This window comes from Serinus canaria, chromosome 1, assembly GCF_022539315.1.
Source record: "Serinus canaria isolate serCan28SL12 chromosome 1, serCan2020, whole genome shotgun sequence".
Lineage (NCBI taxonomy): Eukaryota > Metazoa > Chordata > Aves > Passeriformes > Fringillidae > Serinus > Serinus canaria.
In genome coordinates, this window is record NC_066313.1 from 14,430,006 (window position 1) to 14,445,858 (window position 15,853).

Here is a 15,853-nt window from a genome sequence, read left to right on the forward strand (position 1 = left end):
CATCAAACAGCCTGACCATTCACTCCTGTTTACAACAGAAAACTGGAAATTACCATTGGGAAGTATTTATTTTAAATATATTCCATTATTCACAAAGGACTCTACCTTTGGCAACACTTACCAATGCTTTGTCAGGAAAGATTTAATTACCCACCATTATATATGTTCTCATTATTCTGTCTTAATGCCACCTCATTGCATCAAATTACAGCAATTCAGTCTCTGTCCTTCATCTCTGCACTGTTCTTTGAATTGTTTCCATCTAGATTATTAGCAAGTCCAAACATAACACAATTCAGACCTATTAACTTCCTGCACTATTCACATAATTTAGTCCCCATTTATTTTCTGTGTACTCCTTGAAACCACTTGCAATCAGCCCCAAGTTTAAGATTTTGTGCATTATTTGTACAAAAAAAGAAGCAGAAACACTGCATTAGCACAGTACAAAGTGATGAAAGCCTGGGGAGCACAAAAAGAATTTGAACATTGATCTTATTTTGTGAAGAAAGCCATCTTTGCAAGTTGCTGACATCCAGTTGCAAGGACATGACTTGTGGTAATGTGCTCTTCCAATTGCTCTCTGACAGGCTCAGGAGAGTGATAGGAAAAGGCTTTAACAGCATCAGACCACTCAGTTACCTCTGAGTGTTGCAACACAGTTATAACCCATATCTGGCTCAAAATTACACCTATGTGCACAGGGGATGGGAAGGGTAAGGACAGGGATGGTATCTTCTCACCCATCACTGCCTTGCAAAGGAAACCTCCATGTTCCTTCTCAACAGCAGCAAATTAGGAAGCCTGTCAAAGGCTAGATACTAAAGCACATTTTCTTTTAGATCATGTTCAGAAACTAACTGTCAGCAGAAAAATATTCTTATGGCAATAACAATATTATATATTATATATATATATTATAATAATTAGCACACAGCTAATGCCTATTATGAACGAAGGCATTTCAAGAACTCCACTGGTTATGTTGGCTGATACCTGCTGCAGTACCCCAGACTGCACATGAAGCACCTTAGGAGCACACCATTTGTCATTTATTTTTAAAAAATATGAATTTAGGCATTTTTGTTATAAATATGGCAATAATTCTCACTGAAGAAATTATAATGGCACTAAAAAGTGTGCCTTAAAAGTGTATCTTTTAACAACAACCTTTACTGTAGAAAGCTAAAAATAAAAGGAGCAGAACACCGATGCTTTCAACCACTGTAAATGCAAGTTCGTGTATAAGGTACAAAGACTCTTCTATGCCAAGGTCTTTTAGACAGATTTTTGGCATTTTTAATAACATTTGGCATTTTAAGTTGAAGGGTACAAAGTCACTGTACCTTCCATCTGCATAGTCTGCATCTGCACCTCCCCACCAGACATCTGAATCATCATCTTCAGCATCAGCTGAATCAAGATTGTCACTTTCCTCTGCTAAGGGGCAGCAGACAAACTCCACACCACGAAACTTGTCAATTCCACAGGGCAGCAGCATGCCATAGTCGTGCAGATTCATGCTCTTCTCACTACAGGACTGCAGAAAAGAGGGGAAAAAAAAAGCAGCAACAATATTGGCATGGAGGAAGACTAAAAAAATCTCAGACCTTGAGAAAATATGAAGGGGCTACATACTGCCTTAGGAAGTTAAAGCTGGTGAACTGCATTATCTCTGAAATTTGAAACATGACTTAGAAAGATCACACTTGCATTCACAACATTACTGTAAGCAGCTCCCTACCCATGTCCAATGCAAGAAACAAGCTCTCCCTATCAGTCTTTCCCAGAAGAAAATCTTCCTGTCTAAAATCCTCACAGGCTCTGCCTCATAAACAGAAAATGTGATGACAGAATAATTATTTATGTGTTAATCTCAATCCTGATGCATTATGCTATTGAAAACTTTGTCTCAAGGTAAATCAACATTTGAAATACCTCTTACACTGGAAACACGCTGTGTCTGGTCTGACACTTCTGTCAGTACAGTACCTCCTAGCCTTGTTTGGAAAACAGTCAGTTGGGTATAATTGTACCTTAAAGATATTGTGATGTATGACAGATGAAAAAAGGAAAATGGTTCAGTGTTGCACAGTGAGGATGTCCTTCCAGGCTATTGCCATTTCAAGTTTGCAAGAAGTCAAAATTAACTAGAGCTCCTTTGTGTGAAGGTTGGTGCCTTACATGTTTTATTTAAGTATAATTCAAACAAGAACTGAAAATTTAAAAAGCTGCTGATGCCATTTCAAAATTCATCTCCAGAAGGTGGAATAATGTACAAGCTAAGAGGTTCCAAAAAAACCCAGCAATCAGAAATCCCCACCAGAAAATCATCTCAGATTTTATTCCTAAATCTCTCTGCATAGGAAAAAAAACTCCAAAACACATCAGCAATTGAAACACAAAGTTTATTTCTATTTTCAGTAAAGCACTGTTAAACTGTAAAAACTCTGTGCCTGCAAAATGCCTTTGGCTAGACCTTGTTTGATCAGCTCTCCTACCCTTTTCTGTGGAATGTCACATGGTGCACTCCTTGAGGCCTGTTTGATCTCTGTGGGCATCTGGCATACCAATATCCATGATAAATACTGGATAATATCCACCAGGGATAATGATTCAAGGTAAATCCTAGGCTTTTAGTTCCAGTGCTGCCACAGGAAATTGGATGAAGCAGAAAACACAGTGAGTTTGTGAGTGATTGTGAAGAAAAAAACTGTGCTATGAAAGAGGGTCAATGTTCAAAGGTTAATGGTAAGTATTCAGTTGTGGTGTCTCTTGTGCTCTGACTCCCATTTCCTACCTTACAAAAAATCCCAAAATGCTTCTCACTCAAACATTTGAAAGTATTGCTTTTTGTTTTCCATGTCGCTGCTATATTTTAAATCATCCTCAGAAGAGTGGGACAGCTTTAAAGAAGGAAGACAGGAAATTTTAAGACAGATGAATGTACCTCTTTAGCAACAGTATGCCAATGCAGGTGAGTTTCACACACATCCATTCTTTCCTGGTGAAGGAACTTGCACTTGTCTGGGACCAGGAGAGCATCACTCACAAACTCGCCCACTGGAAGGGAAAAGAAAAGAAATGAACACTGAAGAAATATTACTTTTACTTCCAACATCTCATCCTGTTAAACCTCTAGCTATTCCTAGCAGCTTTTGTGAATGAGTGGCAGGTTTGCAGAGAATTGTACAGTTTCTAGATGGTGCTTCAAATTATGACCATCTTTCAACTTGCCATTGGATAGGAGCTCTGGCCTTTGATCTCATATATATTTGTTTATGAAAACCTCAGCATAATAAAACTTGCAGGACCCATTGCAGATATGTGTGGTGCAACATGAAGTCAGGAGTTGTTAGGTCTAATTCCAGGAAGGAGACTACAGGGGCAGGGAGGGACAGCTACGTTTTGCATCTTAATAGCAGTAGGGAAATACTGCTGAAATACTTTGGTCTTCCACATAAAACAAGTTACACCATCACCTTGTTTCAAAGCATTTGAGAATATTTCCATTGATACAGTGCTAACAGCAACACAGTCAACTCAGTTATTTTTGCTGCTGCAGCCTCTTCATTGCATCCTCATTTCATCAGCCAGATGAATTCATGGTAGCCCAGAAGGCTGGTAAGCAAGTAGAGCTTATCAGCCAGGAAACAAGATGATTCATGATCACCAGAATATCTGGTCAGATCAAACTGGGTGAAGAGCCTTTTTTCCCAAGGACATAACTGACCAAAGAGATTCTTTCATCTTCAACAGCAGACAAAAATTTACATGCTTAAGAAATGAACACTGCTCACAACATAAGTACTCAGAAACTCAGGTGCCAGGTAACATGATTTATTAGACTAAAATCACTGTTATTCTGTACAATTCTGATGTTGCAATTAAATAACCCCAAACCCTCTCAAAGGTATTTTTAAAGGGAAAATTACATAGTATTTTAGAGAAGTGTAAATACTGAACATTTACTGGATAGTGAAAGCACATGACTCAGTTGGCATAAATCAGCTCCCTAAAGCCCACTTGTCTGTAGCCTACAAAAAACTACAGTCTGTGTTACATGAGAGAATCAGGATGGTCCAATGGCTATTAGGATGCAATAACAGGTTAATTGATCAAAATGAAATGACTGCAAGTTTACTGTTGAGTAGAGTAATTTCAGGAAGCTGATGAAGTGGCCCTTAAGGCTTACAATTAAAAAGTCAGTTTTAAAAATAACCAATACCCAATGTATAGGAAAAAGGCAGAATTCAACAAACAAACCTTTGCTATATACCACACCAAGATGTGTATTTCACAGTAAATCCCTTGCTGTATTTCAGTGCCTTTGATCTGAAGCCCTAAAGTCCATTAATCAACTAGGAAATAGTAACTAGTTTCTGTAACTTACTTAGTTAACTAGGGGGAAAAAAATGTTATTTTTATGCTTCCCTCCCACACCCTAATGACTGCAAATTAACAGAAGCATTTTCTAGAGGTGTCCAAAATTACCTTGCAAAAATGAGTAAGTACACTTTCTGGTAACCCTAAATACAAAATTTGCATTTTCATTTAATGAAGTCTCAGTTCCCAGTGGTGTCACACACAAATGCTGCAATGAAAGTCCCATAAATCTGCAGCTTTTTGGAGACTGGCTTGGCCCATACCTGAACTTTCTCAGGACAAAAGTAATTGGCAACTGTTAATGCTTTAATTTAGTGAAGTGCCTGAGCAGTGGATAAGCACACAGAGGCCTTGCTGAAGACTCCAAGAGTATGATGATTTCATGCAGAACTGCAGTGTTCTGCCCTGGGGAGGAATAACCCTGGGCACCATCACAGGCTGGGGGCCAAACTGCTGAAGAGCAGCTCTGAGGAGAGGGACCTGGGGGTCCTGGTGGGCAACAAGCTGTGCCTGAGCCAGCAGTGCTCTGGGGACCAAGGGGGCCAATGGGATCCTGGGATGCACTGGGAAGAGCTTTGACAGCTGGTAAAAGGAGGTGATCCTGCCCCTCTACTCAGCCCTGGTGAGGCACTTCTGGAGTGCTGTGTCCAGTTCTGAGCTCCTCAGGACAGGAGAGACAGGGAGCTCCTGGAGTGGGTCCAGCAGAGGTTACAGAGATGATGAAGGGATGGAGCTTCTCTCTTATGAGAAAAGGCTGAGGGAGCTGGGGCTGTTCATCCTCAAAAAGAGACAAGTGAGGGGGAATTTCATCAGTGTCAGTGCCTGCAGGGAGGGGTCAGAGCAGGGACCAGGCTCTGCTCAGTGGTGCCCAGCAATGGGACAAGGGGCAGTGGGTAGAAATGGATGCACAGGAAGTTCCACCTGAACACGAGAAAGAGCTTCCTTCCTGAGCAGTGACCAGGCACTGGAACAGATCACACAGAAAGAGTGTGGAATCTCCCTCACTAGAGATATTCCAGAACCACATGGATGCAATCCTGTGCCATGTACTCTGGGACGATCCTGCTTGAGCAGGGAGGTTGAACCAGACGGCCCACTGTGGTCCACTCTAAACTGACCAACTCTATGATTCTGTGAAAAGTAACACAATCAGATGTACCACTGAGTTACATCCACCAAATGGAAGATGGAAAGCTGTATGTCCAAAGTTCTGGGCAAGGCAGCTTGGGCTGCAGTGTCATTAAAAGTATGCATGAGTATGCAATAATTTAAAATAATTGCACAATAATTTTTGAGCATATAATTATATCAACCAACTCATAACAATACACTACAGAAATAGTAGCTGTTCAGATGTCAGCGAAGATACAGTGTTAGATTTGATTAGCACACAGAAAATGTGCATTGCTTTATAGAATCATATTACTTGAAAATAAGGCAACAGCATCCTCACAATAACCCAAACTCTCATTTCAGATGAGGCTCCATGTTGCAAACAATTGCTGAATTTAAAAATAAACAATTTAGAAATAAACAATCAATTGGAACAAGCCCTCCTCTGTCTTTCAGAAGGAACAGAGGACCTGGGGAGAAGGATGGCTGCTCATGGCAATACTCCTTTAATATACAGAATTATAGTAAAATAGGTGTGTGAAAATCTAGGCAATAGCAATCACTTGCAACTTTACATGTGATTTCTACTGCCTTCAATTCTTTTTTTATTACAAATAAAATTTAATTCTATCCATTATTTAGACACCCACACAGAGCTAATACTCTAGAAACCTTTTTCAATCCTTTCACAATAATTACTACTGAAGTCTAAATGCAAAGCTTTAAACTTCTGTTCTATTTTTTGGGGTTTTTAAAAAATAAATTATTGTTCAAGTAGCAGTTTGACAAACTCAACTGAAGTCATTTGGCAACTGCAATATTTAATTTGCTTGGAGTAATCTAATCGAAACATAAATCCATCAGAAAGAAGCACTTCTAGCACTTTATGCTTGCAGGCAAGCTTCTACCTGTATTGTTCCTGTACTCGTTTAACTTTGAGCTATGCTGAGTCATAAGATTTCTAGGATTCTTTGCTTTAAGTGAGTAACCCACAGATTACACCGGGAAAACAAGCACACATGAAGGGAGAGCAATCCTGGGCATCCAAAGAGAGGCTCCAAAAATAAGGAAAAACTGTAATACTACTTTTCTTTGCCAGAGCATACCACGACAGAGAGAGCTATGCATTACTACATTTCTTTGACTGATGGAGCAACCCAGACCCAGTGCGGGTTGTAATTTCTACTGTCAGGTGATGGGATTGCCAAATTCAACTCCAATTTTTATTTTTAATTCCAACACAGCAATATACGAACTTTGAATCATACTGGGCTGGTCCCCAACACCCCGCCTGTTTTGCTTAAGCAGGATAAGCACTTCCCTAGGTGGCAGCACTGCCTTAAAAGCCTCCCTGGCCCCTAGCTGTTCCCTTATCCTTACACCTTGCCCCGATCCCCCAGCAAGTCAGGGTAAACCCTGACAGGACCATGGATGGGGGGCTTTCAAAATTCCTACCAACCACAAAGCACTGGAATCATTACCACCAACAACACTACCTCTGTCTGCCTTATATTTACCACTATTTTACAGTGCTTTTCTGCCTTCTTCAGCATCTCTTGTATTTTGATTACAGCTGGAAATATGTCCTGTGCAGAGGTACTCTAATAATAAACCATGATGGCACCATTTTTCTGTTGATGAGTTTATAAATCCATACATCCTCTCAGGTTATCCAACACGTCAGTGTACCAGCTACTTGTGTTCCAGTAGCTGCTCACCCACTTTTGCAGGGAAGAGCTGGTTAAAACCAGACCCTGCTGGCTTATGGGTGTCTGGCCATCTGGAGAAAACAGCCCTAAAGGGGAATGCTGAGTAGAGGTTGTGTTACCACATTAAAACTCACCATCATGTGCCCCTCATTCATTTAGCTGAAGGCTGCCAACATCCTGCTCAACATCCTGCAAATTGCTTCTTGCTTAACTTTCCACTTTTAACTGCACATCACCACAACATGTACTGTGTCAACATAGGAAGTCACATTTTAATTTAATTTTAGAAATATCATCTTTGCCCCCATAATACCAGTAACCTCCCTCCTGATTTCCAATTGTCCATTGTGTTTGTAGCAGACTTCTTTGATTGCCCCATACTGGTGTATCACAACAGGTTACAGCTCACACTGTTCAAAAACAGTTTTGCTGGACGTTACAATGCCACATTTTAATATTTAGTAACTTTATTTCGGTCAAGGACATTCTATCATCTAAAAAATACTCTTGGAACAACAACAGATTTTTTGCTGTAAGATGAGAAGTTCTGGTCCAGAAATTTCATTTTTCAACACAGCAAATACTAAGAATATGATTAAGAATCAGCCTCTCACAAAAGAATTGGAATAGTGAAGGCTACAATTCACACAATCTTTGAAATCTGTCTTGGTTTAAAAGACAGGTGCCTGCCAAGGAATGTGGGAACCTTCCTGGGATGGAAAATATGAACCCCTTCCCTCCAAATTATTATAACTTTGAAATTACAGGGCTATCTGGCAAAGATAGGGGAAAAGGAATAACAGTTCGTTACTAGTGTATGTATGTATAACAAGACAAACAAATAGCAGCAATGGCAGCAACAAGAAACAAGCCCAGAAACCTAATAAACAATAAAACAATAAAGCCAGAAGAAGCAGTGAAGGACAAGAAGTCTACAGTGGCAGTGAATGCCCTGGGCAGCAGCAGTCTGTTACCAAAACCACAACTGTCTCCACTCTGATCCAGAGAGGCAAACAGGGAAAGAGGACTGAGCCCAACCCCTGACCCCCAGCCAAGATCTGGTGGTATCTCTGCACTTTACAAGGGAAAGTCCCCCAGCTACCAAGCTCACTCCTCAGCTAAGAGACTACAGCCAACTGCACCTTCTCCCCCGTGGCCACATCTTTTTTCTCTTAAGTACTCATTGTTGCCATCTCTTAAGCAATAAATGGGAGATAAATTCCCAGAGAAAAAAAGGAAAAAATCCTAATCTCCAACATCATCTCTAGGAAGAAAAAGGCTCAGCAAGTCCATATGTTCCTAACAAGATGATTGCCCTATCTGTGTAATGTAAGGTATGAAAGCAAAGTAGTGCAAAATAAAAGCACTGTGTGAGACATGGTCCTGATCAGCAGATTTTCCAGACACTCCATAAACTAGATGAAATGTGAAGATCCCACCAACACTGAACAGAAAAAAAAAAAAAGCAGAGGTAAGATTATAAAGGTAATAAAAGAAAATCTATTACAAAACCAAACACCTTCTAGCAGATGGCTGGGCTCCAAACCAAAAAGTAAGCATGTTCAAAGAAGTACTTTCAAACAAAACCTGTGTTAAATTTTGCATGAAGAGGCAGTGCACATGCTGAGGGTCTGGGGCTCAAGGCTTCATTTTCATGTCACCAATGGGAACAAAGGCCTGGCTAAAACAAATTCACAAGCTCAAGTGCCTGCACAGTACATATCTGAGAACATTCAGAGAAATGTGTCACTTCCCTGTGACTGCAGGTTATCCAGAGCCATCCCACACTTGGCATGATGGCAACCAAGGAACAGATCAACCCCTTTCCTGTGATGCTTTGTTCTGCCCTGCTCCCCAACACCTCTGCTGCCTCTTGTGCCACATTTCTTTATTACATATTATGTTATGCATACAGTATTACACCTATTTAAGCAGATATGTAACTTTGGGAATTTTTATTACCTAAATCTTTATGTTTTCTCATTTATAACACTGGTAATTAAAAGTAAGCTGAAATCTGCATGAGAGAGCAAGACAAATGCACTGGTCTGAAGTTCAAGGAAACAATGCTTTCCTGAAAATGTTTTTTCTTTTCTTCACAAGTCCAGAAATGCAGAGAAGATGCAAAGCACCTAGATACTTTCAAAATTTTTCAGAAAAATGGTTTAGTAAGCACAATTATCTAGCAATAAAATGAACCAGCCATAGTGCTCTTCACTGTATTAGACTAGGTACCTATAGATGAAGAGAAGAGGCTGTGCCAGTCAAAATGTGATTTGAAGGAGTTTGCTGCTGTGCCCAGCCTCTGGCATGGCTGTCCCCTGAACTTGGGCATGACACATGTTAAGCCATACGGTTAAAGATCTTCCTTCACTCTAGTTTGAAGGACTTAAACAGCCTATAGTATACAAGGGATTTGTAGAGCTCTTCAATTCAAATTTAATTTTAAATGGAAGTTACAGGTCTCTCCCTAAAACCTATCCATAAGCCAACATGAATGCAAGGTAGTGCTGATATAGTGTGTTTGTGCCCCAGCAGCCTGAAACATCTATATTTTCCTGATGAGAAGAGTCTTAACTCCTCCCCATAACACTGCCTCCAAAAACAGCTCTGTAGCAAAATTGTTCCCACTCTCTCATTTTATCTGTAGCCTGTAATATGAATTTCAGTTAGAGAGCCACAGCAGTGCAGACAGACAGCAATGCAGACCTGAATTGGAAGGGCAGAAGCAGAAGTAACAGAATGACCTGTGCATCCACCTTTGGTGCATGAAGTGGGAATAGCTACAACTCTTCTGTCTTCCAGAGGCTTGGCCAAAACTGTGCTGGTGAAACAGCAAGGCCAAAGGCCTACAAACAATCCTGACTCAAGCTGACAGAAGCCATGAGAAGGCTGACCGCTCTTTGTGAGAAGAGAGTTCTGCAGCAGTGAAAAACAACTTGTTTCCCTTGAGAAAAACTTTAAGACTGTGGAAAACAACCTCCTTTTCCTGAGAAAGAGCCCTAGAACTGTGATAAACACTAGCCACCTGTATAAACTGTTCCTACACTGTTAGATAGAAAAATGAAAACTATCTCCCACAAACAACTTTTTCTGCACATACACACCTGGGAGCTTGAGTGATCAATTAATAGAGGGTAACAACTTGTTACTGACCAACTGGGGATAGACAGGGGATGTTCTTTAAAAACCTTATTAATAGACATGCAAAATAAACTGGTATCAATCTTTTTCTTCTTTGCACCATAAAAGCATGTCCTGCATCTTTCATTACTGAGTGCCACAGCAATACAAAACCAACACTGATCTCAGTATTTGCCTTCATCCTTAAAGTACCAAGAAATTTTCTTTCCATAACAATAGTTGGGTGGGGATGGGGGGGAGTGCTATTGTTCTGTTCCTTAGCAGGCATAGTACCAACCCACATGGCAACAAATACACTCTGATGCAATGACTCTCAAGCAAAATACCTTCACTGTTCTAGGCTACAAAAGGCAATTATTTGGGATGAGCAAAGCCCTCTTATTAGATTAAGAACTGACTGATAATTCCAATTGTATTATACATTATCATCTTGATGCTCTTAGAACAGTGCTATGAAATCATGGCAATTAAGGTACTTTCCACAAACACTGAGGTGGCATACAACATGCAACATGCTTGGGACACAAGATCAAGGTAAAGGGAACCCTTCTGGAATGGACTCATATCTACATGTGCACCACAAGGAGCTACAGTGATGATATATCACATGATTTACTGTGATTTTTGGCAGGTCCAAATACCTCACACCGAACTCTAAGAGTCAAAGGGCTAAAATCCTTTAGGTACAATCCATCAAAGTACATTTGACTGGACAATTAACTACATATGTAGAAATATACATATAATTAATTTGTGGTGTGTACTATGTCTTCATTTTCATAGGGTACCATACATTAAAAAAGGTTATTTCTCAAACTTTCTTCTTCCTTCCTCTGTAGTTCTTCCATCAGAGACATAAATGGAATTTCAGCTCATTTTGCTATTTTGTTGCCTGACTACATTTTCTAATATAATTGTCTTGCTTCCCAGATAGAACACAAGATCAGATTTGATGCATTACACCACTAGCAGATATATGTGTTTACATGCAAGAACATTCAAATGCACATCACCACACACTGGCATCTTTATAAACAAAGCAAATAAGCATTCTTCAAAAGTCCACAGCACCTCAACAGTTTATTGCAACTTTAAGTTCATTTACTTCTCTCATGTTTTTTACTTGTTTCCCAAATCTTCAAAGACAAATTCTGCTGTGAGTTCAGTAAGATGCCTTTTCTATCCCTTTCTTGCTCAGTAATGCAAGCCCATTACCATAGCATCATGCCACATGGATTCCTGCTCCTGTGCCACCTTCCTTCAAGGCCTACAACGTAAAAAACACCATCCCAGAAGTTATCAGTGTGACCAGCAGCAAAGGTCACCTCAAAAAAGGCTTCCTGAGGGATTTTCCCTTCAGTTTTCTTCCTTTAGGTACCCACCACTCATGCTAGCAAACTTGCTTGCCTTGCACCACAAATCAAGAGTTTGCCTCTCAAACACCATTTACCAAGAAACAGGCCCAAAAGCAGGCTGCAAAATTCACCTTGGGAAGATGACAAATTTCTGGACAGAGCTGCTCTCCCTTCTAATTCCTTGGCACACGTTATATCTGCAATACTTGTCCCACAAATGAGAATTTGTTGCAGGCACAACCCCTTCCCTCCCAATTACATAATCCTGCCTAATTTATTGGAATTCTTGAGTTAGAAAACAGCAGGAATAATGAAGTCTGGATAGTCTGACTCCATCCTGTCTCAGTCACAGAGCTTTTACATGATTCTGCTCAAGTAAAATCCTTTTATTGTCCTCCCAAACTGCACTTAATTGCTTAATGCTTCTTCCTCTCTCTTTCTACAGCCCCAGCAGACTCTTTACATCCACTTTTTCCTTTCCACTCTATTATGGCAGTAATTCTGCCTGACAAATCTGTAAGAGAACATGCTCAGCTGCTTTGGAACGCTGCTGAACACACTGGTGACTGAAGCATTGCTGCTTACAGTGGTAAAAAAGATTATAAAGTGAAGGATGCCATGAGTGGATGCTTGCTGCAGAGTAACTGGTGGCAAGTTTTGGTGTTTTTTCAAGTAGGGAGGTTGGTTTTGTGACATTCCAGGTCCCACCCTAAACTGACAGCAGCATGTCTGGCTAACACAGGTCTACTGCAGTGCTATAAAAATAGCCAGCTGTAAGAGGTTGGAAGGTGCTGAAAGCCAAGGTAAGTTAGAAAAGACTGCTTGATCCAGAATAAGAGGGAATTACTGGGCTACTCAAATGGGAGGGCAGAATAACCACATAACTACTGGAAATTATTTGATCTTCAGAAAAGTCAGTAATTTACATAAAGGAATAAGGCTGAAAAAAGAACAGTACTGGAAAACTCTAAGGAACAGATCTGAAATATTAAAGGCTTAATGAGACTATTTTGTGAAGATTTACTATGATTTTGTCAAGAACCCTGGACAGAATTCTGGCCACAACCCAGCAGGAAAAAAAAAATACAGGAGAAATATAGGACAGTGGTTCCTTCAAAGATAACAGCACTTTTACTTGAAACAAACCACGTGCCCTCAGAGGCTGCTTACACAGTACTGCCTAGAGATGCAGTTATATCCCTGCCATTACATGCCACTGCCATTCTGTCTGCAAAACATCCTGTCTCTGTATAGCTTTGTACAGCAAGGTGCAGCAAAAGAAACAGAAATGTTCCTTAAAACACTGACCACCTCAGCCTGGAAAAGGAAGTGCAAGGGACAAGAGATAAGAATATCTTGACCTCCATGTCCCTGAAAACTGTCATGAAAAACAAAACCTGAAATGTTCATAAATATTTCTCCTCCTCCAAAACAGGCAGAATTCTTTTTCTTCCACAATGAAGTGCACACATCCCTGTCAAGTACTTAGGGCGACATGCAGGGTGCAAGACTGCAAGAAATAGGAAACAAAAGGGAAAAGAACCAAACAATTTCTGAACCACATGTCACATCTTGAGGACTTCCTAGATCCAAAATAGTGCAGAAGACTCCAGATATTTGGGTATGCTCCTTTCAGCAAGGTAAGATTTTTCTAGACTTCTCCTTTTTCTGACAATGCTTTAATACAGAGCAATTCTCTGTCATCCAGTATATAAATCTACCCAACACCTTTTGTTCTTGATATCTACTTCTTTTCATAGTGCTTAGCCAACAAAAGCCATCATCGAGCACATCGCAGGACCTAAACTCAGCCAGGTAGAACAAAGTATAAGAACATGGACACAAAAGGTATTTGGGGCACTGGCTGCAAGACAGGTTGTCTAGGTTTGGAAGACAGGTGTCTGCTAGGGAAGGAAGGAGCCTCCCTTGGAATGGAGAATGTAAACCCTCTCCCTCTGAATTATTATCAGTTTGAAATTAAGGAGCTCTCAGGCAAAGATATGAAGATAGGAATAACAGAATAACAGTTCTTTACTAGTATGTATAACAAGGCAAACAAACAACAATTATGTCATTAACAACAAACAGAACCAAGAATCCCATGACAGCCGTCTGGGCTGAGACAGGAAGGGATGGAGGAGAGGCTTTGCTTCACAAAACCCTGGGGCAGTCGAACCTGGTGCCCCTGCAGGACTTTAAGGAGCACCAAGCGGGAACAGCAGAAATGAACAAAAATCCCGGGCTGGTGGGCGAGATGTATCAGAAGCTCCGTGGCAGTAGCTGGAGCAGGGCAGGTCAGGGCAGGTCAGGGCAGTGAAGGGTTATAGAGTAGAGAAACCCAGAGCAGCGCCAAAGGAGCGGCGGGGGCAGGACAGCAGCGGCCTGGCTCCCAATGGGGCAGCAAGAGGTGAGTTCAGGATTCCTGGGCACACGAGCAGACGGTGATGGGTCCCTCTTTTAGTGAGGTAGGGTGTTAAAAAGGTCCCAACCCAATGGCTGCTCTTACGAGCAAGGGCTCACCCACAGAAAGGAAGAAGCAGTACAGGACTGGACTCCAGCAGTGACAGTGAATTCTCCCCGCAGTAAGCAATAGCTTGACCGTCCTCCTTCTGATGCCGAGAGCAAGAGAGCAGCTGCCCCCAGGACCTTGTCCTTTAACTGCCCCCAACACTCACGGTATCTTCTTCCTTGGAGAGAAACTCCCAGAGAAAAAGAAGTGTAGCCAGATGCTACACTCCTCTCCCCACCTTGGTCACCTCTTTTAAGTACCCATAGGCACCCAGTAGTTAGTCTCCTAGCAACTTAAAGGAAAAACTTCTGTAAATAAATAAAAAAGAAACCAAACCCCCAACACAGGTTTTCTTCTAAAGAAGCACATTTCCCAAGTACCACCACACCAGAGGTCAAAAGCACTATCTGGACTCACTAACCCAGGAAGGCTCAAGAGGAGAAAACAGGAATGTCATACTTACGGGTGCTTAGTAAAGTACCAGCTGTTACCTCAAGAAAGGACCTACTTCATCCTCAGGACAGAAAAATGACATCTATAATGTCACCATTAGGCCAGACGTGACATATACATGTGATCAGGGTCCAAGAAGAAAAAAGTTTTTATTCTGCATGTTCTCCAGCTTATATACTCTTAACAAAGCATGATCTTAAGTCATTAACTGCATCACAATAACTTATTATATTCATTGGTGCAAAGCAATCAGCGTCAATATAATTGGCAAAAGTTTTACAGAAGTTCAATAAGGCACGTATACACATCTACTTAGGTATATAGTCTAACTTACAAAAATTTTCATGTATCTCTTCTAATCTGTTTCCATGCTGATGGCCTTGTCTTCTTCCTTGCTATGGATACACTCAAAAATCATCAACTGTTATTTCTTCTATTAACTCAGCTTTGCCTGCAGGCCAGCTGTCAAGCCCCTCCATACTATACACCACTGAAAGTCTTTATGCTAGCATCATCAGTCTAGTGTTGAGATACTGTTAATCAAAAAAAAAAAACCACAGACACTAAGAAAAAGCCTCAAGTGGTGTATAAAATAAAAAAATTATTTTGCAGAAATGCATTCTCTTCATCATTTTCAGGCTCTTCTTTTATATTAAGTACACTTTGCCAGAGCATGGCATGACTCAAGTTAGGGGAAAACTGAAGAGCCTACTTGCACATGCTAACTCTATAGCAGGAAAGGAATTGGATTATTCAAGGCACACTTCTCTGTAGTCAGTGAGTTTTTAACGAAGTCGGTTTCCACAAACGTCAAGACTGAACAAAGACAGCAGCTTTTAAAAAACAAAAAAATTTCTCAGAACCTTTACAGAAATTACTAACAAAACTGTATACCGTGATTTAATAAAGAAGACTGATACTGCATGACCCATTTTAGTGCCTTTCCTTATATTTAAATATAAACACTAAATAAAATTTAGTGATATTTCTAAAGAGCAGATACATTCCAAACCTTCAGAAATCTTGTTTTTGTGAATGTTTCCCCCCCCACCAGCTGTCTTCAGGTTTTCAAAAGCTGAAATTGTGTCTGAATTTCAGAACACATTAGGCCTCACAAATGCTACCACATGCACTAATTTTAGTACTCCAGCTATTGACATCACTTTCTGTTACTGCTAAGCTGC

The 15,853-nt window shown here is 40.6% G+C and overlaps 1 protein-coding gene across 4 annotated transcripts in view; it reads right to left on the reverse strand.

Annotated features, from left to right (window-relative positions):
* The window catches only part of APP (amyloid beta precursor protein), a 194,931-nt gene that overhangs the window by 88,795 nt on the left and 90,283 nt on the right, over positions 1 to 15,853 (reverse strand). For all 4 annotated transcript variants that reach the window (XM_050970784.1, XM_050970776.1, XM_050970767.1 and 1 more), the window contains exons 4-5: positions 2,951 to 3,063; positions 1,347 to 1,540 (exon numbers count right to left, since the gene is read on the reverse strand). In XM_050970784.1, coding sequence (XP_050826741.1) covers positions 1,347 to 1,540; positions 2,951 to 3,063 — 307 coding nt within the window. The remainder of the gene's footprint in view (positions 1 to 1,346; positions 1,541 to 2,950; positions 3,064 to 15,853) is intronic.